This window comes from Alligator mississippiensis, chromosome 4 (assembly GCF_030867095.1).
Source record: "Alligator mississippiensis isolate rAllMis1 chromosome 4, rAllMis1, whole genome shotgun sequence".
Lineage (NCBI taxonomy): Eukaryota > Metazoa > Chordata > Crocodylia > Alligatoridae > Alligator > Alligator mississippiensis.
In genome coordinates, this window is record NC_081827.1 from 127,290,678 (window position 1) to 127,318,217 (window position 27,540).

A 27,540-nucleotide genomic window follows, 5' to 3' on the forward strand; every position below is an offset into this window, starting at 1 on the left:
TATAGTCTGTTGTCACACTAGCTGTGGCTTTCAACCTTCTCAGACTCACTGAAGTCCCCCACTGAAGGACCCCTCTACAACTTGTGTCAACTGAGCAGCCCCCCCCACCGCAAAAACTAACCTATTTATTACAGTGCTTACCTTCTTTGAGGGGCTGGGCAATGGGGTCAGAGAAATTTGCCCTGAGATGTACTTCAGTCCTCACACCTCAGGGCACCCTTCAAAGGATCTCAACACTTTTCAAGGGATCTCATGGTTACCTGGTTGAGAATTACTGCACTATAGGTTGGGAGAGTAATCATATGGGGTAGTGGTTGCATAGAGAGATAGGCACAGTAGCATAACATGGCACGGCAGGAAAAAACTTTACTAGGAGGGTAGTAAAGCACTGGAACAAGTTACCCAGGGAGATGGTGGGATCTCCATCCCTGGAGGTTTTTAAAATCCAGCTAGACAAAGCCTTGGCTGAGGTGATGTAGTTGGGGCTGGTCCTGCTTTGAGCAGGGGCTTGGACTAGATCAGTGTTTCTCAACCTGTGGGTCATGACCCAAAAGTGGGTCACAAGAATATATGACGGGGTAGTGAACAAACCTTAAAAAATGGATTCTCCTTTAAAGGAGAAAAACATGGGAAACCATGGCTTTTCTCTTGTAGGCTGGCAGAGCTGCAGCCTGCTTGGGGTTCCCCACACGCTGAGGGGCTGGGGGCAGTAGTGAGGTAGTGAGGGGTGCCGGCCATTGATGTCCTGGTAAAAAAACAGTTGAGAACCACTGGACTAGATCAGTGGTTCTCCACCTTTTTTTGTACCAGGACCCATTTGTAAACATCAATGGCCAGTCGCCAGCCAGTGCCCCCCCAAAATGTCCCCAGTGTGTGGGGGCATGAGGGGCCCAAAGCAGCGCCTTTCAGGCTGCAGCTCTGGCAGCCTGCAAGGGAAAAGCCACGTTTTTCTCCTTTAAAGGAAAATCCATTTTTAAAGTGCGTTTGCTACCCTTTCATATAGTCTTGTGACCCACAGGTTGAGAAACCCGGGACCAGATGACCAGCTGAGGTCCCTGCCAACCCTCAGGCGCTATAAGGGTGCATAGATACTGCGCGGAGTGCAGACAGTGGCTGCCTGGAGCACTATGCACTGGAGCGCTTCAGAGTAGAGCGCAGCGCAGCGCAGCGCAGTGCCCGGGCAGCGCTTGTGGCCGGCTGCAGCCCGCCCCTCCGAGACCTGCAGCCCGGCGCAGCTCAGCCTCCCCTTCCTCCCTCTCCTTCGCCCTGCGCCAGCGGCACGCCGCGCGCTGCCCTCCCCTCCCCTCCGCTCCCCGCCCCACACAGCAGTCCCAGCCGCCGCCTCGCCACGGGGTAAGCCTCTTGTGCCGGCGGAGGGAGGGCTCCGATTGCAGGGGAAGGCAGGAGAGGAGTGGGCTCAGGCAGGAACCTGCTTCCCCGAGCTGGGAAAATGGCAGCTTTTTTTTTCCTTTTGCAGTGTAGCGCTGCATCGGGCAGGCTCCAGGGCTGAGACAAGTCCCTGGGGCTGATTCTTCATGCCCGTGACCCCCCCTTGGTGCGCTACCATGGTGGCACAGCTCCCAGGCAAGGCATGCCTTCAAATGCTCCCCAAGTACTAGAGACGGCAATGGTTCTCCCTGCACGCAGGATGCGGGTGGGATTCAGCGTGCTCCGGCACGGGGCAAGGGGGACTGGAATTTCATCTGCATGTCTCCAGATTGCTGTTCCCGGCAACAGCCATTTATTCACTAGTCTGAGAGCAATCTCTTTTGCCTGGATTGAACTCTGGCAGCAAAGTCTTCAGTAGTTTTTGTTTTGAAAACACCTTAGTTTTTGAAGGGATTTCACAGGATCCCCCAAAGCTTTTTAGAAGGAGCTGCTGGAAGTTAAAAGGGTTTAGAATGACTCATACTTCAATTCAACTACAGCTCAAAAAGGGGAAAAATGTAGGTGTATCTATAGCTATACCCATATCTATTTACATATCTATATACTGAAATGTTAAGCAAACTGAAAAGTAAAACAGCAACAATTCATTTAAGGTCAAATTAAATGAAATGTTTTGGTTAACTATCCAGCTCTTAAAAGTGCTTTTTATTTTATTTTTTAAAGCCACCCACAATTTTCACCCAGCTCTCCTAGAAACACTACAGTAAAGGGTCTGCCTCTTACTTTTTCCACCTTTCTCCACTTTTATGTTCTTAAAGTGCAGAGCAGAAGGAACAGATTTTAAACACTCCCATCACTTCAATCCTTCATTTCACTTGGTCCAGGTTTCTGTGGAGTAGTAACATGTCATCAAATCAGAATCTAATCTGCCAGCCTCCATCCCAGTAAATGGCCTGACCTCAGTAATATTTTGAGTGATTACTAGAACAGTTTAGGATTTTCCTTTAATCTTCTTAAGTGAAACATACATAAATAACAGAATATAGAAACCTATGTTACACTTAAAAAAAACCCCTATTTTCTCTGAAGTAAAAAAAAAAATGCCAGGAAAATGCCCAGTGGCAAATTATTTTACTATCCTAGTGTAACTAAAGTTCTGGTGGCTGTGAGTAGGTGGAGCAAAAATGAGGAGTTTTGTAGACCCAAGGAATGTATTATAGATCTTAAGTTCCTAGGCCCCCCATTCTCTCCTTCCCACATACACACACTGGGGGGCTGGGACCTGGGGGCAGTGGGTTGGGAGTGAGGGGCACTGGGTCAGGTCTGGCCATAGCTGCCCATACTCATGCTGGTTCATGTTCGAAATGTCACTCATTGGAGCATACTCGATTAATCAAGTCTGTTCCACATTATAATCAGAACGTGTCAGTATTGCCTCACTGCCGGGTGTATTAAGGCCCCATGCATTTTAAAATGGTCGCAGGGGCACTTCATCTAAATGCCATCAAATGAGCTTTAGATAAAGCATCCTGCAACCATTTTAAAATGTGCGATAATACAACAATACAATACAATACAACAATCCTAGCTTTGGCAACAATCTGGCTTTGGCAACTGAATCTTTGCAAATGTTTGTCTTCAATTGTACAATCTTAATAGAAGTAAGAGTAGATATTCCTGTTGTGATAGACAGTCTTTGGCCACTTTGCTTCCTAGCTAAATAACGCTGGAAAAAAGACATAACTTTTCTCTAGAGTCTGTTAATTTTTATATTCAGTATCTCAATTCAATAACATAACATAACAATAAAGTCCGCCTGTCTACTTAATGTATTTATTTCTACATATCTTATGTATCTATTTCCATATATCTCTTTCTGTGTGGCAGCTCTGTATGCAACAAAAAATCTAGACCTATGCAAAACATCACAGCCATACCTGGATCCAACTGTATCCAGTAAGTTTTTCTGTTTTTATCCAAACTATAACAGTTCTTCCAATTAAAAAACAAAGAAGTACATCTGCTCAAATTCCTCTTCTTGTGTTGTGAAAATGACTAGATTTGTTCTGGAGTGATGTTACAGCCCCGAAGGTCCAGGAATTATGTGAAATGCAAAGATTTTTGGGATTACATCATTTATGGACCAGGTGCATGACTGTGATAAATGTAAACAAGCTTTCCAATGCAAAAATATAGAATTTGGGGACCCTGGGCCAAAGCTTGGTATGCTGCAGGTAGATCTGAGTTTTCCTTATGGTGCAAGATTTCAGTCTCAAATGTAAATGTGCTTAGGAAACATTAGGCTGAAGACAGTTATATATTTGCATTGTATTCAAAAGTGGAAGCTTGCATGCCTTAATTTTGACCATCTCGGGGTTTATTGATTATTTCAGAATAATCATCTGATGACAATTTGTACATTGTAAAGTGACCTCTTAGTGCCCTTTCACTTCAGCTAGGGCAGAATTTCTCAACCCATGGGTTATGATCCAAACGTGGGTTGCAAGAATATATGAAAGGGTCATGAACAACCTTTAAAAATGGATCAGACTTTTAAAAACAGATTCTTCTTTAATGGAGAAAAATGTGGGAAACCATGGCTTTTTCCTTGCAGGCTGGTCTGCTTGAGGCCCCCTATTCTCTCCCTCCTACATACACACACTGGGGGGCTGGGGCCTTGGGGCAGTGGGTTGGGAGTGAGGGGCACTGAGTCAGGACTGGCCATTGGTGACATGTAGGGGGTGGACACAGGTGCATGAGCACCCCCTGAGCATGGCGGTGCACTCCTTACACTGTTGGCGGTGCCTGCAGGCAGTTGCTGCTCGCCACCCCCCTGCCGCAGGTGGGTGGTCAGTGATCACCGCTGGCTGCCACTGCCGCTACTGGTGGTGTCTGCAAGTGGTCGCTGACCCCTGCTTGGTGCTCCCCCCCACTGCTGCTGACAGCGCCAGTGGTATCTGTGGGATCTTGCTGCTTACCGCCACTGCGCTTCAGCCACTGTGCTTCCACCACCACCGTGCCCCCCCCCAGCTGCCGGGGGCATGTGTTGTTCATGGGACTGACCATCAATGTTTGCAAATGGGTCCTGATACGAAAAAGGTTGAGAACCACTGAGCTAGGGACATGAATATAGAAGAAAGCAGAAGAAATCCTGTGGCTGGAACTTTAGGGTCTAAACATTGGTGCCCTTTGATTGCTTGTAACTCTTCCTAGCTTCCAGCCCTCTTTAGTGTGTAAGAAAGTCAAGAAGAGTTTATGCACGTTGGAAACTCGATAGGAGGCAGCAGCTGATCTTCCCATCACCAGCCTAAAAATACTCCACAGCAGAGCTTAGAGCTGCTTCAGTAAGTGGAGGAAAATCCTGTCATCAGAATAATATTGATCAGATAGGACAGCGGAGTGAACATTTGGTTTGGTGTTTTGTGTGCGCTAAGGTAAGCTACAGAGTTTGATCTAACATTCAGTAAACAAGTGGGGCATGCAGCAACCTCCCTATTATCTTTCACTAACCCCCTTCTTGTCCTTTCCATTATATCTGTGGGACAAGGTTTTTTGCACTTCCCTGGGGTTACAGCTCAAATCTGTATAACTTTTCCTTCCCAAACTGACATTCTAAAACTTTACCATCCCCTGCTGCTGTTGCATTCTCTTCTGTTATTCATAGGGATAAGTTTCTTCTTAAACTGATTTTACAAGTGTCCTGTAGTAATGTAGGAAATCTTAAGTCGCAGCTTGTTTTACAGCTGACGGCATGGCATGCTGATATTTCAAGCTGCACAAACAGCTGGGTTAAGGAGCTAACATAAAAAAGAAATAAACAGGCAGGATAATTACATGCTAAAGAGAATTCCAAAGGTAGATGTGAATTGCTTTGTAGTGTTAATTTGATCTTTAAGCTCAATTGCAACTATAATCTTAGATTTCATTGCACATTTATTATATGCAGTGTATTTCTGTGTGTTTGGGGCCTGATCCAAAAATCATTGAAGTCAATGAGGTTCTTCCTATAGGCTGTTTGTATACACTTGTAAGTGCTTTGGAAACAGAAGAGTAGATAGAGAAATTTATCACCGCAGGGTTTTAAATAATTTATCGGACTATGAAATATCCCTAAAGTAGAGGGGTCTGGTTAAAATAATGGCTAGGAAAATATAAAATGTACAGACTCATTTTTGATAAAATAGATCCCATCCTGTAGCATCAGTAAGAGAGAGGACTGATCGTATTAAGTCCCAATTGTCAAAGCCAGATCACTTATAGGAGAGAAAATAAATCAAACAAAAATGTTTATATTAGAAAAGGAAAGGGATTTTTGGTAACAATCAGCTTTTTGGCTTTGATCTTGAAATCAATAGTGACAATCAGAATCGGGTCTTTAGAATTTCCGAAGATTTTTGAGCCCATCTTGGTGTTCCCTGTGAAGAATTGAAATTATCTGCCCTTTCCTAATTGTCATCTTCACAGTTGTTTACAGAAACTATATTTCAGTGTCTAGCTCTGCGTCTAGACAATCACTGTTCTTGAAGGGCAGCGGCAACATCATGCCCATTGTTACTTCTTTGTCTTGGACTGTTTTCCACCATAACTTCCTGAAATCTGGAACCATTATTTTCAAACTTCTCTTCCCTAGAAACCATTTAACGAATCTCATTTATATCAGTTTCTATTAACTGCAGCATTACTGAGTTTTTGTACCTTGACACCACCCCAAAAAAGGCTTGGCCTGCCAGCTATTGGGAGTCTTAGAGTGATGTTGCAAATGTTTAGAGGCTTCAAGTTTATTTTTAGACATTGCAAGGTCTCTGTGTCTTCAAGATAACTTCCATCATCAAAGTAAATTAGCAAGGCATCAGATTTCAGAATGGAGGAAAGGAGAGCTGGAAGCAACATGCTTCTCACACCATCTTGGGTCTATCTTTTCTACTTCTCTGTACCTCTCCAGCATCTTAAAAGTGCTTGCTCATCCCCTTTGATGGTATTTAATTATTTGAAAAAAGACCATTTTTCAGGAAGAAAAAAATTAACTTGAAAAATTTTGGCCAATTCTAGATTTTTGTAATGAACATGTGTAAAGGTATCAGTTTAAGTATCTAACCGTTAATCGATAGTTTTCTTATAGTCTAAATGTAAAGGGAAAAAAAGACTTAAAATAATCAGCCACTATTTGCAAGGGTAACATCTACCGCTATAAACAATAAATAGCTCACATGATTTAGTGAACAGCATAATGTCAAATTTCTCCCTTGGCTGATGTTCCCTCTTACCACATTCCCTGGACTGAAATTAAAATGTTAGGGGGCCTATCCATGTGCAGCGTGACTGCTCCAACACACTGTAATTTTACAGTGCATCGGAGCAGACTTGATTAATCGTGTCTGCTGGAGTGTGCTAATTACCGTGCTCCAGCAGACTCTAGTGTCATGCGTATCAGCATGTCCACGCTTGTTTGACGAGCTTTAGTTAAAGCGCTCCCACTGCCATTTTTCTGTGAGGGGATGCTGATCCACATGACACTCCAGACGCTTTAATTAGAGCAGTTCTTGGAGCCCCCCCACACTCCCAGACCATGTGTATAAACACCCTTAGAGTCTACCTTTTCCATTTGGCAACATTCTTCTGAAACAAAGGTAGAACCAGGTAGTATCAGCAGTGAAGCTGGAGCGCTATGATATATATCAGGACTATCCAACTACTGCCCTCTGGGGTGCACATGGCCCTCAAGGGGTTAAACTCCTAGTTCAGGTGCTTCTCCACTCCCTGCTGCTGCTGCTGGAACTGGAATCTATGCCAGAGGTGTCAAACTCAGCTGGCCCCGTGGGCTGAATGAGTGGTGTGGGGCTCAGTCCACCGGCAAGATGAGGCCCATCTCTGCCTGCACTCCTGAACCAGCACTTGCCCAGGCCAATCCAAAATGTTCCTAGTAAGCACCTCATGTGATATGGGCCTGGTCCAGCTCTGTGGGTGGATCAATGAGCAGCAGCAGGGGCCAGGTTATGGGATTCCGTTGGCCAGATTTAGCCCATGGGCTGTATGTTTGACACCCCTGATCTATGTGATAGAACTGCAAGTGTCTAACTATGATGTAGGCTCTATACAGCTAACAGAAAATCCCCAGCTTTATGCATCTGAGCAGTTAGAATAAGAAAACCTTGAATTCTTTTTTTGCTATCTAGATTTACTGGAACAGTATTATAAAATTAGGCATGTTATGAATGTCTTCCCTCTTACTTGAAAAGCAAGGGTTGGTCACTGTGAAATGGAGGGCACTAGACTAGATAAACCTTTGGCACATTCTGGCTAACGGAGCATTCTCATTTCACACTTTGAACATTCTATTTTCTTGTGGAACCATGTCTTTCCCAATAACTGAAGAATGGAAAATCTATTATTTGATTTCTGGATTCCAGTTTCTTACTATCAGGCCTCGCTGACTAATAGGAGCCAAAAAACACACAGATAGTGAGTGACTCATTATACATTAGAATCCAGGTTCATCCTGCTTTCCAGAACCAACCTAACTGCAACAGCCTCTTCAACTGTTTCAGAATATAGTCATATTGTCTATGGGGAAAGGAAATAAATTCCCAGCAGAATTCCCATGGACTTCTGACCTTCCAAAGAAAATGATGCAACATTTCATATTGTCTGACTACCATTACTGTTATGTTCTCTTAAAGGGAAATGTGAAGATTAAAACAAACAACTTATGCATGTTTTTAAAAGTCCATTTTGTGTGTTGGTAATAAGTATGTAGTTAATTGAAAAGAATGCATTTTAACATCATATTTGGCTTTCACTGTTAACTGTATGTGGCTTGATTGTGGGTTTGCATTTCATCAGTGGCAGAAAAACTGCAGGTTCATTTACATAGTTGATTATAGATGAGGGGTTAAATTCTTCACAGAAGTAAATTCCATTGAATGTTACATGGAGATTCTATCAGATTTAGGCCTTGATCTCACGTGCATTTAGGACTTAGATTTAACAGTGAATATAACTTCATAGACTTCAATAGAATTACTCTTGTGCATGAAGTTAAGAGCTTGCATAGGTTTGCTGGATGTGGGCCTTACTGTGACCCTGAGTCATGCTCAGTTTCTAGATTTCATCAACCAGTGCTTTCCTGTTGTGTTTGGAATATGTTTAAATTTTTCAAAATCTTTTTACTGAAACTTTTGGAGATTGTTGAGATTATGGTTTGCAAACCCTCCTAATATCTTGGCTTTTAGCAAAAGTCAAAATTTGGGTCTAAAATGTCCTTTTGTATTTTTTTTTAATGTGATTTTTGTGTTCATTCAGCAGCAATTCACAAGCTAAATCTTGCTTGCTTTTGTGTCAGGCAAGGAAGAAGGATTTGGCCTATTCACATGTAGTAAAGTTTATGTAACTCTCTATTGTTCTGATTTACCAAAACTGTTATACTTAAGTTCTGTTGACTTCAGTGGGATCTAGGTATGTGCTTAGTTAAAAGTATAAGTTGGGAAACTCAACTTTTCCCCAGAGATCCTGGGGGCATGCTTTGTAAGCAGGGAAACCCTCACTTTTCTTGCTTACTAAGACATGTCCCAGAGATCCTGGGGGCACTTCTGGGTATGCAGTGAATCTTTCCCTGCTTACATAGAGGTGTCCTGGAGATCTTGAGGGTGCAACTCTGTAAGTGGGGAAACTTGGGCACGCACTCACAGGGCTTGAGGGGCCCGATTCAGGGCAGGGAGTTCTCAGGGTGTGCAGGACGGAGTCCCTCAAACCCTGGGAGAACCCTTTGCCCATTGTACCACAGCATCAATGGGTGATGTGTGTTTTGCCCAATGAAACAAATCACCTGTATTGGAACATGGCACGGCATAGTTGATCCACTTGTTTTGGCAATGTCTATTTTTAGCCTATGTATTTCAACACATCAGGAGAATTGGGGCTTTTGTGGGTTTCTGTCAGGGATAATGACCAGGACTTGGACATTTGGGGTTCAACCCTAAAGGCTGCGGACAGAAATTACACATAAACTGGTTTAAGTGATCAGAAACCAGTTCAAATCTGTAACATAACAGAAGTTCAGTGGACATTAACCTTTTTCAAAATGACTAAAACTGATTTAAGATAAACCTGGATGAATGTAGTATCAGACTTAAGTGATTTAGGTTAACTCGGTTTATTGAACTTCTGTCCCAGATTCCCTCCAGATTCAAGTCAATTCACAGTCCCCCAGCATCCCAGGATGCTTTATACTTCCCTTGCAAAGCGTCCCCTTCCTGCGGGGAGGACAGGCTGGCCTTTGCCCAAGCTGTCTTCTCTAGTCAAGCAGGGAGACACGCTTCTTGCCTCAGCCACTTCAGGCATGTGGTTGCATTTCCAGAGCCAAAAGTGAATGCCTGTTCACTTGCTTATCAGTTCAATTTTTTGATTACCCTGTGAAGATTGAATTGATTCAGCCTCAGGATTTTTGGCTGTCTTTACTTAACCAAAGGGTCATAAGTCAGGGGATCAGGACTAGAAAAGGTCATGAGCCAGAAGCAGGAGTCAGCAGTGAGGAAGCAGGGACCCAGGTTGGAGTCAGGAACAAGGAGTCAGAAGCCTAGGGCTGGACAGGAAAGTACTGGTCCTCTTGAGTAGACTGCTGGACACCAAAAGAGCTACTACTTGTAAGGTGGCTGCCACATGCATGCAAGCTACTAGGGCTAACTGTGAGTAATTACCCACTTGGGTAATTATAGCCAGCTAAGGGCTAATTAGGTTGCTTGCTTCCCTGAGACTCTTGATAGTTTTAACCTCCAGTGCCTTTGATTTGTAATTTAAATTTATTTATTAAAGTAGGGGTGTCAAATTCATGCCGGGCTTCTGGGTGGGGGCGGGGCGGGGAGGAGCTTCTCGCATGCCAGATCCATGAAGAGGAGCCAGTTGTGGTAGGGCTGTGTTTGGGTGACAGCGTGGGTCTGGGAATGGGCAGCAGTGCAGAGACACATTCAAGTGGCAGTGTGGGTCAGGGGGTCTGTTATCCATGGCCATGTCTGAATTCTGTGGCAGACCATGCCTAAACTTTCAGTAGCCTCCCAGATAATCAGTGGGCTGAATGCTACTGTTCCACAGGCCAGATTTGGCCTGCAGGCCATGGATTTGATACCCCTGTATTGGAGAAAAGTTATTGTAGCAACAGAAATATTCATGAATATAGTAAATTGTATATGTTGTAGAGAAGAAGTGTGTAAGAACACATTTCAATTTCAGTCCTGCCTGATCCTCCTACAAATATTAATGAATAAATTATCCTCCATGTTGTGGTAGTGTTGGGATGTGATATTCTTTTTCTGTTCCATCATCTAAGTGGCCTTTGGATCTAATGGTCTGGATGGCCAAATAGCAGTAGAATGTGGAACACCAAATGGTAACAATGTCACCCATAGCTTTAAGCACAGAGAAAAGGTGGATGAAGATTGGATCAAATGGAGCCTAACATTTATTTGCAAAGTATAGTCATTGAATGCTTTTAATAGTAAATAAGTCTTTAATTTTGTATACAGTTATGTATACACTTAAAGTGCGTATGTGTTTGCAGAATCACATGTAAGTTTATCAAAGTATTCTGCAGTTTGCTCTAAAAAAAAAGCCTTGATCATGTCTTTTTATTTTTATATTCACCTCAAAGGAATATAGAAAACTTTTGCAATCACCATGACTGTTTTTTGTTTCTCTTGTGTCTTCTGATTTGTAGCAATAAGGCTGTCTGGAAGCAATGAAACTTGCATTTTGTGGTAATGATAACCCTGCTGCCTATAATATCAGTGCTGGTGTCCTGAGAAATGTCTGCTTCGTGGATGCTCTCAACCTGGTTCCCCATGTCTTCCTGTTATTTATCACCTTTCCAATTTTGTTTATTGGTGAGTCATCCATTCTGAGCTCCTAACCCTGGAAATGTTTAGAGTAGAGCACATGTCTAATTGCAGGATGGTCTTTTTATGTCATAGGACTGGTGCAACCCATTTAACTTAGAGACTTCGTATTACTTTAGTTCTGATAAGGAAGAGAGAAAACTGGGGAAAAAAGAGGCACGTTGAAGAGATGTTTAAACAGGAGTGTGCTAGAACTAGAAGACTTGATGCCTATCCCCTTGAATTTCTTGATATTTTGAACTTGAGTGGATCCAAACAACAAAATTAGATCCAGATTCTTTCAAACTTGGGAGATGTCTCTCACCGATTTGAATTTGGCAGGTTGCATCTCTCCCTGTTACTCACTGGTAAGAGCTAGAACAGTGAATCTGAGTTACCTTGACATTTAGAGGAGTTCAGGATAGATCCAAATTTGCAGCTTGAATCTGTTACATGATACATTATGGATATAATAATTCACTCCTATAACAGCATTTGTAACCTAGACAAGAGTAAATACATTTATTCTATGGTAATGAAAGCAGGAGATGGTCTTTAGAACATAACACCTTTAGAACATTTCAGACAGTGCAATCAGTTTAATTTACATGCTCTTCTTATATAAAGTCCCAGTCTGATGATGAAATGTATGCTGTTTATTCTGTCACAAATAGAGTTGCTTTCCTGATTCACTTCTTCAGGAGTTGCTGCATTTTAATCAATGAAACATTCCCTACTATGCAGTCTCCAGAAGGGTTTGTTACCCTTATAAAATAAATTCTTTGTAGAGAAAAAGTGCTGTACACCTCTTTGATATATCAGTGTTATTCTGGACAGTTCTAAGAAACAGCTTTTCTTTGCAAAGGGAACAAAGCAAAACACATATTTTCTCACACAGAGAAATAAGGATTATAATGCATTACATTACCTACATGTTTCTCTTTATACTTGTAAACTATCCATTTACTTCAGTGAAACATATACGTGAGTAAAATGATATCTGGCTCTATATAGACACATAATATGTTTTAAAAATATATATAATATTTTCCTTTCCCTTTACTTAAAACAAAAGTGGAACATTTTTTGTGGCAAAAACCCTCTCTAGAAAAAAAAGAAAGAAAATACAGTTTCCAGAGACAAAAATGTACCATATATGTGCCTAAAACGGCTTGGCTTTTGCTGAAGCTAAAAGCCATACAGACATCTATAGTAATGAGCGAGCACAAAAACTAAAATGAGAGCTGGGATGTGTGATGTACATTTATACAATCACTTTGAAAATATGAATCAAAAGAATACTGGGAGAGAAAAGGCAAGAAGTAAGACTGGAGGAAAGGCTTCAGGAGGTTTTATAGGAAACGTTGGGTGAGTAGACTTGGGGAAAAAAATATATTACTGTCCTACAAGAATTTTTAAGATTTTTGAAAATGTTTTCCAGCTCCAAATCAGGATGAATAGTTGAAATCTCAAAAAACTTCATGAAGTAATCCTCTGGAAAAAAAGGATTGGATTACAAACATTTTCATTCTTACTCACTTTTTATTTTTATTATTATTATTACTCTTATTACTATAGTTGCAGTCATTATTTTAATTGTTTTACATTATCATTATTGCTATTATTAATAGGAATAGTAATAGAAAATATATATAGTCATAACTGTCATTAATAATACTACTTGTAGTAATTTTTGTCCATACAAAACCAACATGATACTTTTTGGTTTTGAAAATGTTGAAAAGATGTGTTATAAGAATTTTGATTTTTTTCCAGCATTTTTTTCAAATCAGGAGATTCATCAACACAAACCTTTATCTTCAGACAGTTCCCATTTCATCCCTTTGGCATTTTCTGATGGGAAAAAAAAATAGTCTGAACATTTCTGAGCCATTTTTTATTGAAGGTAGGGAAGACATGGTCCTAAAGTCAAGCTATGGTTGAACAAAACCAAGGAGATTATTTTAGAAATATTTATGTAGGAGGCATTTGGGTCTAAGGCTTTTTGAGAAAAGTGCATTCACTTATTAGAAAGGTAAATTGCCAATATTTGTCTGTGTTAGTATGTGTAGATATTTACACAGATTAGCTTATAAGCAAATGTATATGGTATTGTACAAAACATTGCTGAGGAGGTTTCATTCTGTGCCTTTAATTAGAGTTGAACGTTAGGGGTGTGCAAAATGGGCCGTACTAGATTCGGATTTGGCCCGAATCGGGGACAGTGATTCAATTCGTTGATTTGGATCACTGTCCTGATTTGATTCGGCCAAATCCAAATCTGAAGATTTGATGATGTTTCGGAGAATCAGCGATTTGGCCATACACTCCGCTTTAAATGTTTTTCTACATACTTCAAGGTTCCAGGTGTGGGTCGTGAATGCTGCAATGGTGAGGTGGATGGAGTGTCACACAGGAGTGCGGGGGGGACCCCTGCATGCTTAGTGGTGAACCTGGAAGTGGACCAGAAGTACTTCCAGCCCATTTCTGGGTCTGTCACCGAGTACATGGGGGACCCCTCTTCTGTGCTTGCTCGGCTTGGCAATCAGCCATAGCAGGATCCCGGGTGTTCCCCCAGACCCAGAAGGCACCAATTGCCGAGCCAGGGGGTGGGAGGGTGTCCCCCGTGTACTCCCTGGTGGACCTGGAAGTGCTTTTGGTCCATTTCCAGGTCCACTGCCGAGTGCACTGGGGACTGCCCCCTGTGCTCCCATGGGGCGCTCCATCCACCCCAGCATCTCAGCATTCACAAGCTGCCTGGTGCCTTGAGGTATATGAAAAAAACATTTAAAGCTGTGTGTATGTATGAATCGTTGAATCTTTCCAAATGTCTCCAAATTGATTTGGAGGGTTCTGATTTGATTTGGTGAGATTAAAGGGTCTCTTGATTCGATTCGGATTCGGAAAATCAAATCAGGCCGAATCTTTGCTGAATTGAATCAGCGACCAAAGCTTTGCACAGCCCTATTGAACATGCTTCATACCTTCCAGACTTTGCCCCATTGTGTAGCCTTACGCAGATTTTGATAATCAGCTTATTTATGCTTGCTTGAGGCATGGGATGTACCTGTCTCAGCATCCTATCATATTTTAAAGCATATCAGAGCTTTAAATGTGATGGAACAAGCCAATTTTTCAGTTCTTTAACCACTGGGAGGAGTTAAATATTTTTTAGAATTTCTGACTCCCAGTCAGTTTAGTATTCTAGGAAATGTCTTATGGCCTTTTGAGGAAACTCATAAAATATTTCAAGGAAAGGCCCTAGCTCATCAGTGTTTCCACTTATTTTACTGTTGATTCAGCAAGGAGATATGAAGTAACGAAGCTTATTGAGAAGGGACTTAGGAAGAATTCAGTGGCTTCACTGGGTACATCTCACCTTCTCTCTGCACTGTGATGGCAAATGCTTGACTTGCTTATTAGGGGTGTGCGAAACGGGCCCTCTTCGATTCAGATTTGGCCCAAATCAGGGACAGTAATTCGATTAGTTGATTCGGATCACTGTCCCCGATTTGATTCAGCCAAATACGAATCTGAAGATTTGAAGCTGATTCAAAGAATCAGCAATTCGGCCATAGACACAGCTTTAAATGTTTTTTCTACATACCTCAAAATACCAGGCACAGCTTGTGAATGCTGCAATGATGGGACAAATGGAGCATCCCACAGGAGCGTGCCCCCCCCCCCCCCCCCCCCCCCCCCCCCCGCATGCTCAGTGATGAACCCGGAAGTGGAGTGGAAGTACTTCTGGTCCACTTCCAGGTCCACTGCTGAGCACACGGGGGACCCTCCCCCCCAGTGCCTCCTGGCTCAACGATCAGCCACAGGGGGGACCCCGGGTGCTCCCCCAGACCCAGGAGGCACCAGTCGCTGACCCAGGGGGACATGGGCCCTCTCCCCCATGCGCTCCCCAGTGGACCCGGAAGTGGACCGGAAGTGCTTCTGGTACACTTCTAGGCCTGCTGCTGAGCACTCTTCCCTACCACCCCACTCCTGTGGGACTCCATCTGCCCCACCATCGCAGCATTCATGAGCTGCTTGGTACCTTGAGGTATGTAGAAAAAACATTTAAAGTTGTGTCTATGGCCAAATTGCTGAATCTTTCCAAATCTCTCCGAATTGATTCAGAGGGTTTCAGTTTGATCTGGAGAGATTAAAGGGTCTCTTGATTCGATTCAGATTTGGAGATTTGGCCACCAAATAGGGCCAAATGTCTGCTGAATCGAATCAGTGACCAAAGCTTTGCACAGCCCTATTAATTATGGATTAGCCTGGAAAAGTGGTCTGTCATGGGGCTTCCACTGTTACTCTTCCATCTTCTTTGTGATAAAATCAAATATAATTTAATGACACTGCTCCTTTGTTTGAAAAGGGACTGCCACAGATAAGTTTTGGTTCAGATTCAATTCACATTTTGTGCATCTTTTGTTCTAACACACACAGCTCCATGCTTCAAACGCTGCTACAGAAGCAGTACAGAATTGGCAGCAGCTTCTGCAGAAGTTATTTCACTTTTTTATACATGCTGGACTTTTCAGTTGACGCAGTTCCAAGGATCTTGACTGCAAAAAAGTCATGCTATAAATCTTCTTTTCTTTGGCTTCGCTTTTGGAAAGTTTGTTGCCCAGATATTAGATAGCAGTGGGCGTGACCTATTGATTATTGGAGCTGAGGAGAAGGAGCCAGAGTGCTAACTAGCTGCATGATCTTTTCTCTCTTTTTTTAAATTTTGTTTTACAGGCTGGGGAAGTCAAAGCTCCAAAGTCCAGATACATCACAACACATGGCTGCATTTCCCTGGACACAACCTCCGGTGGATTTTGACATTCACCCTCCTGTTCGTGCATGTCTGTGAGATAGCAGAGGGCATAGTTTCAGATGCGTAAGTGGCTGTGTCTGGTATGGAGTCTAGCTAATTGCATGAACAGTGCAAGAAAGCTGTTTATAAGGCATAAATGGCTAGGGATCTCCTTCACAGCCTTTCTAAAGTTTTAAAGGGGTCAAGATGAAGCAGTTTTATTTAGCACTTTATTATCTCCTTCTTGAGGTACTACACCTGCCCTAAATTTATAGCTACCAATTTATAAAACCTCTAAACATGGAAAAAAAATCCCATAAAGCCCAGTTGCATTTATACTGCATTTCACGTTTCTTTTTAAGACAAATGAAATCTCGACACCTGCATCTCTTCCTACCAGCTATAATTGGATTTGTGGCTGCCACAACATCTATAGTCTACTACCATAATATCGAAACATCTAACTTTCCAAAATTACTGCTAGGTAAGTAGTTCATGGTACTGTTGTTGTTTTCAAAAGTCATCAGATTATTCAAGATTCTTTTTTCAAAATAAGTTTGGGGAGGTCTGTAAAATTCATAAAAAGCCTGGGAAAAAATTCTGCTTTAGAAATTATTATGGTTTACACTCCTATTTCTTTTCTCCCTATAATGCAACACTTGCACACTTGTCTAAGTGGATTAAAATGAAAAACTGGCAATTCCTGAGAGGCAGGTTATCGTTTTAATTTTGTAGACACATTTTCAAAAATAGATTCAACATATACAGCTGACAATTTGTACTCGTTTGGTTTCCATAGCTTAAAAGCCACCATCTATTTTTCAGTGAAAATAAGTTTTATTTTACCCATAAGAAAATAATAAAAGCCTGATATCAGACTCATTTAGAGGGACCTTTGTGTCCATGTAGAGCCTCATTGACTGTAGCTGGCCTTTGTCCAGGGTATGATTACAAGATAGGACCCAAAGAAAGAAAAAAATGTCTCTGTGAAATGGAGCACAGTGCAAATCTCTCCCTTCTCTAGATCATCCATTTTGAGTAATGTCACTGTTTCCTACCTCACAGTTTACCAGTTTGTGCTCCATGACATGACAACTACAATAACATAGATGCAATACCCATAAAATAATCCCACTCTGAATAGTATAGAGCTGCAGCATTGGTGAAGTTAAAACACATTGTTTTAAAATGATGTTTCTTTTCTTGTTTGCTTCACAGCTCTCTTTCTTTACTGGGTTATGGCCTTTGTCGCCAAAACCATCAAGCTGGTCAGATACTGTCAAGAAGGTGTGACATTCTCTCAGTTGCGCTTCTGTATCACTGGAATTATGGTCATTCTTTATGGGTTGCTGATGGCTGTGGAGATCAATGTCATTAGAGTTAGGGTATGTGTTTTTTATTAGGATTTGAGAAGACATAAAGCCATATCTTGGAGTAAGAATGGGGATAAGTGTTAAACTACAGTGACACAAATTTTGGCACCAGTACAGCAAAGCACTTAAGTACATGTTTATATTTAATCATGGAAGTATTTCCACTAAAGTCAGTGAGGGCAATCACATGATCACAATTAAAATAAGGTATATTTATTGGAGCAGGCTTAGCATGCTAAAGAAATCTCCCCCTCATCCATCATCACTAGGGGTGCAGACAGAAGTGACAATTTTCACCCGATCTGGCCACAGGAAGCAGTCTATAGCCGTGACCAAACACAAGTGTGCAACTGCAGACAGCTTCAAAAATGGCTGATCGTGTGAAAATCTGACCCCTCATTGCATGTGGTATCAGATAAAGATGTTTCAAAATGTAGTGTCTTCTGTAACTTGTGTCTGTGGAGCTCCCAGCCTGTTGCTGTTTTCAGAATGGGAGGTGGGGGGGAACAGAGGGAGCTCAGTCTCAGGGGTTTTCAGCCCCCTCTAGAGGGTAAGGCAGGTATATTGGAGCCCCCTTGAGGTGAGGGGGCTCCAATTCACCCACCCCACCCTTCAGCACCCAACTGGGAGCCCCAAGAACAAGCTCCCTCTGCTGCTTTCTCCCCTCCCATTCTGAAAACAGTGATCATCACTGGCAGAGCCCTGGCTGTTGCTATGGGAACCTGGCTGCAGGCCCCTGCCCCATAGATTCCCCTCCCCACTGGAACCAACAGTAAACTTCTGTTTGGTCTGGAGTAACATTGTAACTCAGAACGCTTTGCAAAGAATGCTTTTCAAAAAATACCGCTGACTTACCTGCCCCTCTGGCAGGGAGGGGAGGGCAAGCTGCCAGTGGGTGGAGCAGTCCCTGGGTTGTGGGGGTGCTTCCCTCCATGGCAGTGGCACCCCCCCCCACCCCTCAGCAGCACCCACATATAGGCACGCAGCTCGGGTGGTCCTGGGGGGCACCGCAGCCACGGAGGGAAGCACCAGGCCCTGACACAGCTTAGGCAGGCAGGCAGGCTCTGGGGCAAGGGAAGGGGGAGGATCAGGCTCTCCACTTTTCTTGGACGGAGCCTGCTTTCCCGGGCTGCTGCCAGGCTGCCTGCAGGGCTTCCTGCAAAGCCCCTGAGCTCTGCATGGAGCCCAGTTCTTCACTCTGTGACTGTAGGGGCAGCAAACTAGAATTCCTTGAAGGAGTTTTAGTTTGCTGTGCCCCAAGTCATTTAAGATGCAATACTCTGCCAAGGCATGCAAACACCGACACCATTAAAGCAGTGCAGAAGCATTTAGCCTGCTTTAAAATGTCATGCACACACGCCCATAGTTTCTCAAATATATCTTTAAATAGCCTTTCTATAGTATATGTGACCTTTGCATTTTGGTGTAGTATAGTATAGAGGCTTTAGAGGTACTGTTTTAGGATTAATTGCATAATAGATTGTGACCAAGCAAGAATTAGTGGGCTAGGTCTTAGTCCACCTATAGGGTGCCTGAGTAAATTTGGACACTTAAGTGTGATTCTTTCCCATCCTGCTTGAGTCCCTGAAAAGAAAGTTATTACACAAAGTGGACAGTTGCCCCTCTTGCTCACTGTTTTTTGTAACTTTGTCTTAAAGCTAAGACAAGCATGTGTTACAAAAGTGAGCACAATTGGGTTCTTTATGGGTGGAATAGGATCTGGTCCTGTATATATGTATAGTGCCCAGCACAATAGAACTCCAGTCCTGATTTGGCCCTTCAGTTGTAGCAACTCTTGACTTTGCCACCAGTATGAAATTTGACCATCCATAATCCATGTATATAAATCCTTTGCACTGGACCTACCTTCAAGGCAACATTTTTGAAAAGCTATATCTAAGCATCTCAATCCAAATGTAAGACTTGTCTACATTGCTTCTGTGTCAAGCTTAGGAGCACCACTGAAAAGCATACCTTTCCCACTTGCTCCCACCCAATGTCTGGATAATCCAAGAAAGGAGGCAGTGTTCTCTCTTTAGCATGGCTTTGAGTGCACACTCAATGCTGCTCTTATGTTTACTGCCTGAGCCATGCTTAATGGAGCATAATTAGGATCCCTCTAAGGACTACATAATTAGGACTACTTTGCCCAATTTCCAGGAGTTAGCCCACATGGAGCAGGAGTGGGTAGGCAAGGTGTACTTCTCAATAGTACTCTGGGCTTGGCAAGCAGTTAGTGTGGACAGACCCTTGAACACCTAAAACTGCTGTTAAATGAGATAATTATTAAACATACGTTATGGTTTTTTTTAATCCCTCTCCCCAGAGATATGTATTTTCCATGAACCCTCAGAAAGTAAAGCCACCTGAAGACCTACAAGATCTGGGTGTGAGATTTCTTCAGCCATTTGTCAATCTTCTCTCAAAAGCGACTTACTGGTGGATGAATACACTTATTATATCTGCTCACAAGAAACCAATTGACTTGAAGGCAATTGGGAAGCTGCCAATAGCAATGCGAGCTCTTACTAACTACGTTTGTTTGAAAGAAGCGTATGAAGAGCAAAAGGTAACCAACGACACCCATGTCAGTGTTTGGCCTTAAACTGGTAGAGTTAACGTATTTTTCCATTCAAATATGAAACCCCATTTTTTGGAATTAATAACTTAGAAGAATTTGTTCCAAGGTGAAACTTAGCCTGAAATGTTTAATCCAAAACTTACTGTTTATTTTCAAGTGAATTTACAGCATGGGATAGTTTCCAAATTGAAAACACTGGCAACGGAAGCCATAATAGAATAACCACTTGCTAGATTTCATTTTAAAAATCAAAGCTTTTTTTAAATCATAAGTGCTCATGACACTGTCTTAAATTAGAAGGCATGCTCTGCAGAGTTTTAGCTAGAAATCATACTTCTTTACTTCTTTTCCCAAACTCTGGTCATGTGTACAATATGAAGCAGTTGCTGTTCCTTTCCATGTGGGCACAATTGGGTGTATTCTTGGTTTGTAATAGTATATGTATGTTATAAGAACTGATTTTAAAATCTCTGGGCAAGATTCTGGCTTTTCCATTTAGATAGGAGAGCCAAGGGGAGGGGTTGGTAACACAGTCTTTGCCGAGAACAACATTCTCTGCCAGAGAGAATTACCGTATTATCACACATATATCCCGCAGGGTATACGCGATTTTACAAAAAAAATGGATGTGTGGGGGCTATATGGGGGTGCGGGCTATCCACAGACTTTTTTTCCGCGGGGGCTGGGGCCAGGGTGGGCTGCGCTGCCTCCCTGCAGGGCCCTGGCAGGCTGGGGTGTGCCGCCACCACCGCGGGGGCTGGGGCCGGGGCCAGGGCTGGGGCCAGGGCCGGGGCTGGCTTCACCGCCTCCCGGCTGGGCCTGGGCAGACTGGGATGTGCTGCCACCACTGCGGGGGCCGGGCTGTGCCGCCACCACCGCCACGGAGGTCGGGGCCAGGGCAGGCTGCGCCGCCTCCCCACTGGTCCCAGGCAGGCTGGGCTGCACCACTGCCACCGTGGGGGCTGGGGTGGGCTGCGCTGCCTCTCTGCTGGGCCCGGGCAGGCCGGGCTGTGCCACCGCTGCCGCTGCCATGGGGGCCGGGGTGAGATGCTCCGGCTCCCTGCTGGGCCCGGGCAGGCCGGGCTGTGCCGCTGCCACTGCGGAGGCCGGAGTGGGTCGGGCTGTGCTGCCTCCCCATGTATACAGGGCCTCGCCCTCTGTCTCCTTCTCTCCCAGGGGCACCGCCGCCACCTGCTGGGGCATGTAGTGGACACCCAGTGGCACCTCCGGGGCTCAGCAGGGAGGCACCACTTGGCTTGGAGTCCTCGCTCGGGGGTGCGGAGAATACAAGGGGGTGCGGGGAATACACGGGTGTGGGGTATGCGTGGATTATTTTTCGAAAACACAATTTTCCGCGGGTTATACACGGGGGGATTGCAGGTTATACCCGTGGGCGGGGTATATGCGCAAAAATACGGTATTGCTGATTCAAAAAAGAAGCAAAATGTGTTCAACTCTGTGTACATTACTAGATACCCAGACTTTGTATGAGTTGACCCCAGTCTGTTACTCAGTGGGTGCATCTGCATGTTCATTAATGTGCCTTTGCATATTAAGTTTAGTATCTCTAATATGAGGTACTAGATAAAGGCGCAGTGACTGTGCTAATGCACAGTAGCAAAGGCAAACTTTTTTGTGACATGTAGTAGACCAAGTTTACTGTGCATTAATGCATTAGCACAGTTTTTGCTGCAACGTGCTAATGCACAGTAGAACAGTCCACTGCTCATTAAGGCATCTGGTGTAGGATGTGTCCAGTTTGTCACTCAAGATCATTACGTGAACTCTCTACCTGGTTCCTGCCAGCTGGTGATATGATTAGGAAGGGGTATAACCACCACTTTTGTATTGCATAATTTCCATTAGGCCCCCAGAGTAGTATGTTGGTTTTTATTCCTATAGATTTCCAGGTTATCATGAAACAATGAAATAAGGCATCTTGGCAGGGGAGGGGGAATTGTTTGGGCAAAATTATATGCCTTTTTTCAAAATCTGCTCTATTCAGCCCTAAAACAGGCATTGCTGTGTGTGTAGGTAGAACAGCCTCTACCCATTTTGTATGCATAAATGCACATACGTGCACAAACAAGAGAATGCACAAATTTAGAGCTTTCTCTGGAAAAAAATTGGCCCAGACAAACTGCGTGTAAATCGATCACACACAAATTGCATGTGGGATAAGAGTTTGGAGTAAAAATTTGGATAGCAGCAAAAGACCAGTGTTCTGCCTTGTAAATGGAAGTAAACCAATTAAAAGTAAAGATATTTTTCTGGATCAGTTGAAATGAAAACTTAATGGGCACAAGATCTTATTTATTTTAATATACCATAGTTCAGGGGTAGGCAACGGTTTTTGGCTGGAGTGCCAAAAAACACCATAATGCCTACCTCGGAAGGTGCCGGAGTGCCAGCATGGCAGAAAAACAAAATGAGGGCAAAGGGTACATGTCAGGATGCCCTGCTTGTGCCCCTTGCCCCCGCCCAAAACCCCTGGCCCCCAGCCCTGCTGCCCCTTCCCTCTAGCCCTACTGCCCCTTGCCCCCAACCCAAAGCCCCTGCCCCCCAGCCTGGGCTGTATGGCTGCTGGCAGTTACCTCAGCTCTGGGTAGCTGCTGGAGCCTGGGCTGCTCCAAGCAGGGCTTGCACCAGCACTGCACCCGCACAAGCAGGTGCACCTTGGAGCGGGCGGTGGGGGTGGGGCCTGAAGCAGCACAACCCTGGTCTCTCCCCTGCTCCCAGCATGGAGGTGATGACCCTGGCACAGCTGTTTGTAGCCAGCCTGCTGCTGCAGCTGCCCAGAGCCCGGGCAAGACCGCACCCCCATCACTTGTGAATGCTAAGTGGTTGCAAGACCAACTAGAAAAGCTAGATATTTAGAAGTCAGCAGGACTGGATGGACTTCATCTGAGCGTGCTGAGAGAGCTGGGTGAGGTCATTGCGGAACCCCTGGCAAAGCTGTTTCAGAATTTGTGGTGCACAGGGGAAATCCCTGAGGATTGGAAGAGGGCCAACATTATGCCCATCTTCAAGAAGGAGAAGAGGGAGGACCCAGGCAACTATAGGACAGTCAGCCTAACTTCCATCCCAGGGAAAATTCTGGTAAAGATCATTAAAGAATCTATGTGCAGTAAGCTTGCAGAAGGTAAGGTTCTGAATGACAGCCAGCATGGCTTTGTTGCAGGTAGGTCTTGTCTTACCAATATCATCTCCTTCTATGAACAGGTCTCTTGCCACCTGGACATGGGAGACGAGGTAGATGTTATATACCTAAACTTCCAAAGGGCTTTTGATCGAGTATCCCATGATATCTTTGTGGGAAAACTAAACTATCTTTGTCGGCTGCTTGACAGTTCAGTGGGTGGGAAATTAACAGCAGGGGTGGGCAGTTATTTCGGATGGAGGGACACTTACCCAGTTGTGGCAAGCTGTTGAGGGCTGCATGGGTAGCCCCGCCCCTTGACAGGTGTCCTGCCTCTTCACAGGTGCCCCGCCCCCTGGTCACCATCTTGGGACCAGTGTCCCAATGTCTTGGAACCAATGTCTCAGGGCCAGCACTGGTGGGGCCCAGAGCAGGGTGCAGGCTGACAGGGATCTATGGAGCCAGGCTGGGCTGAACCAGCAGAGAGGCGGGGAGCTCACCTGGCTTCATAGAGCCTGGCTCACCCGACTGTACTCCTGCTGCCCTGCTCTGAGCCCCGCCGGCGCTGGCCCTGGGACACCCATGCGGGCCCTGTGCTCCCGCTCACTCCCAGTGCACCCCATCCCTGCAGTACAGGCGGGGGGCAGCATGCAGCCCTGACCCCCTGATTGCCGGCAGGGAACAAGCTGGTGCTGGGCCTGGGAAAAAGTAGCCCCTCCCCTGCCCCGTGGCCAGCGCTCCCTGCTGCAGCTGCTTGCAGCCTGGGGTGCCAGGCACAGGGCGGGTGAGGGGCCACTTCCCCCCCTCCCCCTGTGCTCAGCACCAGCTTGTAACCGACTCCCACTGGCTCTGGGCTCGCCTATCGGGGCTGCACATGGTGGCAGCAGCTGCAGCCCCCTTGCTTGCCACACCGGGCAGTGTTTGCCACTGCTGCCTCTGGGCTGCCCGGCGTGCGAGCTCCGGGCGGGCAGCAGCAGCAAACACTGCCTGGAATGGCAAGCAGAGGGCTTGCAGCTGCTGCTGGTGCATGCAGCCCCAATGGGCGAGCCTGGAGCTGGTGCAGGACCCAGGCTGGCAGCAGAGGTGGGTTACAAGCTGGTGCTGAGTGCAGGGTGGGGAAAGTGGCCCCTTCCCCGCCCCATGCTCTGCGCCCTGTGCTGCAGCCACTCGCAGCCTGCACGGGGCTGCCTGTGCCTGCTCAGAACAGCCCCGTGTGGGCTGTGAGTGGCTGCAGCAGGGAGTGCTGGCCACAGGGCGGGGGAGGGGCCACTTTTCTCTGTGCTCGGCTTTTCCCCAGGCCACTTTTCTCTGCACTCCTTCCCTGCCCAGGGTCCTCCCCTGCCTTCCCCACCCCACTTACCTGAGCTTCCGGCACCAGTGCAGCCACATGGTCCCAGGCCAGAAGCCCCTGGTGGGGCTTCAGGCTGGGGGGGGGGGGGGGGGGGCGGGGGCCAGGCAGGCCCTGCTGTTGTGGGAGCCGGCCAGGCTTCCCCTGGGTCCTGATGCCCCTGGTTCCTGTCATTTTCGACAGGAACCAAAGACAGATAAATATTAATTTTCTAAATTTTTTAGGGGCCCCTCAGGCTGGATAGAATGGCCTCGCAGGCCACATCTGACCCATGGGCCATATTTTGCCCACCCCTGTGCTACAGGGTATGACCCAGAGAGTTCTCATGAACGGATCTATGTCATGCTGGCACAAAGTGGCCAGTAGTGTCCCTCGGGGATCCGTGCTTGGTCCGGTGCTTTTCAGCATCTTTATCAATGATTTGGATGTGGGAGTGAAAAGCTTGCTGGCCAAGTTTGCAGATGACACCAAGTTATGGGGCAGTGTGGTCACGTCAGAAGATAGGTTGCAGATATGGGCGGACCTGGATAGGCTCAAGAGTTGGGCAGACTAGAACCAGATGAAGTTTAACGCTTCCAAGTGTAAGGTGCTCCATCTGGGGGCAAACAACCCTCAACATCCATACAGGCTCGGTGGTGACAGCTTGACTTGCACCATGTCTGAAAGGGCCCTGGGGGTAATGATTGACCATCGCATGAATATGAGCCATCAACACGAGGCAGTGGTCGGCAGGGCAAATAACACGCTGGCACGCATTAACTGATGCATCTTGTGTAAAACTAAGGAAATGATACTCCTGCTGTACTCAGCACTGGCGAGACTGCATTTGGAGTACTATGTCCAGTTCTGGGTACTGCACTTCAATAGGGACGTGGAAAAACTTGAGAGGGTCCAGAAAAGAGCCACCTGTATTATCAGTGATTTGCAAGGCAAGATATAGGAAGGAGGAAAGGCTGAGGGACCTGGGCCTCTTTAGCCTAAAGAAGAGAAGGTTGAGAGGGGACTTGATAGTGGCTTACCGCTATATCAGAGGAGTGCATCAGGATCTCGGTGAACAACTGTTCACTAGGGCATCCTGTTACTCAAATTGCCAACTGCCTAAATCACAAACGAGACCTTATAAAGGGGGATAAGACAAGGTGCTGCGTTTATTGATCACATGAGTTAGACATAGAGGCTCGGGCACACCATTCATACAAACACACAAATCATCATACACGTCATTATACACAGGCATACACATACAAAAAACAACCATTTCATCCACACATACACCAGATATAGTTACCAGCAATAGTTGCTCAATATCAGCCCAAGGTGGCCAACCCGGGCTTATTGAGTAGATGAAGATGATTTGAAGATAGCAGATTTGAAGATAATAGCTGGAGAGGTGTGAACAGATGCATCTGTGCTCTGATTAAACAGCAGTAGAGAAAGAGACTCACCCAACTTGGCATTTTCAAAGTGTTCTTTTATAGGGATTGGCATCCTTCGTTTCAGTGCTTTGGGGTTTTTCCATACCCAGCTTCTGTTTTTGTGGTTGTTCTTCTTTTGTCTTCAGCTTATCTTAGCCTTGGAGTGTTTTTGCTGTCCATGTGGCAGAGTGGGTGCATTCTTTCTCCTCGTTTTCTTCTTTGTGCCCTTGGCCTAAAAGGGATTTTTCAGCCATTCATTAAATAGTTTACTGACTGGTAACTTACATTTGGTGCATTGTTGCTTACATAAACAGTTAAATCTTCTTCTCCCATCTCTGTACCATTTTCTCACCATTCACACTTTTACACACACTCATACATAAAAGCTATGCAGAGTTTATTCACTTATGTCAAGAAGAAGGGTACAAAATGGAGTTTTCAAGTTGCTTACAGTACAAGACTAACATGGTTACATTGCACTACTGTTACACTCTATGTTAACATTAGCTACATTAGTTTAGTTTATGCTACAACCCTTGGGGAAGACCAGGACCAATGGATACAAACTCCTGGAAGGCTGCTTTAGGCGTAATACCAGGAAAAACTCCTTCATAGTCAGGGTGTCCAGACTGTGGAAAAAACTCCCTCCAAAGGTGGTGGAGTCACCTACCCTGGATGTTTTCAAGAGGAGACTAGACAGTCACCTCACTGGGGTCACCTAACCCCAGTTGTCTTTCTGCCTAGAGCAGGGAGGCTGGACCCAATGATCTGCAAGATCCCTTCTAGCCCCTAACAATCTATGAATCAATGAACACCCACACATTTTTTAAGGGCCAAAAAAAGGAAATGGTTCTTATCAGCATGTTTGCCCAATATGGGCTATGTGTTTTATAGTCATACTCAATGTTGGCTGTATTTAGTCAACTTCATAGTTGGTTTCCATTACTGAGCACATGCTGCTTTTGGCAGCAGTTAAATAATAAATAGTATATTTAATTATGTGTTCTTGTACGTGATTATGAGATTGATGGCTTTTTCCCTCAGGCTGATTGGGATAAAAAACCTTGTCTTGTATTTAAGTAAAATGGTATTTGACGCTGCTTTTCCTTAACAATTTGCAAACTGTATTTTACCCAGGGGCAACGTGTAGGGGGTGCATGTGGATGCATGTGCACCCCCTGAGCGTGGTGGTGCATCCCCTACAAAAACATTGTCGGCGGCACCTGCAGGTGGTCACTGCTTGCCACCCCACCGCCGACAGCGCCAACAGCACCGGCGGTGTCTGTGGGAGCTCCCCTGCTTTCTGCTGCTGCGCTTCCGCCACCACCGCCGCGTACCTGCCGCTGCTGTGCCCCCCCAGTCACTGGGGGCATGCATCGTTCATGATTTTACCTATCATGAGCTATACAGACAGCTACTCTCATGATTTTATATATGCAAAATTGTATTGAATTAGCAGAGCTGTGTCTAGTTACAACAGTAGAGAAATTTGTTCTCTAGCCCCAGATCCTTAAAGATATTTCACTGCCTCTCTCTTTTAGTCACCTATAAACCTTGGGGATATGGCCCTTTGTGCCAGATTTTTAATGTTAGACATGCAGAACTGAGCATATATTTGTATCTGGCTGATTTAT

At 45.0% G+C, this 27,540-nt stretch overlaps 1 protein-coding gene across 7 annotated transcripts in view; it reads left to right on the plus strand.

The window, feature by feature from the left end:
- The first annotated feature begins 1,255 nt into the window (after positions 1 to 1,255).
- The window catches only part of ABCC9 (ATP binding cassette subfamily C member 9), a 130,581-nt gene continuing 104,296 nt past the window's right edge, over positions 1,256 to 27,540 (plus strand). For 3 of the 7 annotated variants that reach the window (XM_059726590.1, XM_059726594.1, XM_059726593.1), the window contains exons 1-6: positions 4,636 to 4,823; positions 11,096 to 11,261; positions 15,993 to 16,134; positions 16,413 to 16,534; positions 17,269 to 17,435; positions 19,750 to 19,992. In XM_059726590.1, the coding sequence (XP_059582573.1) occupies positions 11,117 to 11,261; positions 15,993 to 16,134; positions 16,413 to 16,534; positions 17,269 to 17,435; positions 19,750 to 19,992 (819 nt within the window). In that variant the 5' untranslated portion in view covers positions 4,636 to 4,823; positions 11,096 to 11,116. Of the gene's footprint in view, positions 1,354 to 3,276; positions 3,346 to 4,635; positions 4,824 to 11,095; positions 11,262 to 15,992; positions 16,135 to 16,412; positions 16,535 to 17,268; positions 17,436 to 19,749; positions 19,993 to 27,540 lie in introns of those variants that run through there. The other 4 variants (XM_006263798.4, XM_014609732.3, XM_059726591.1 and 1 more) reach the window with 3 other exon arrangements.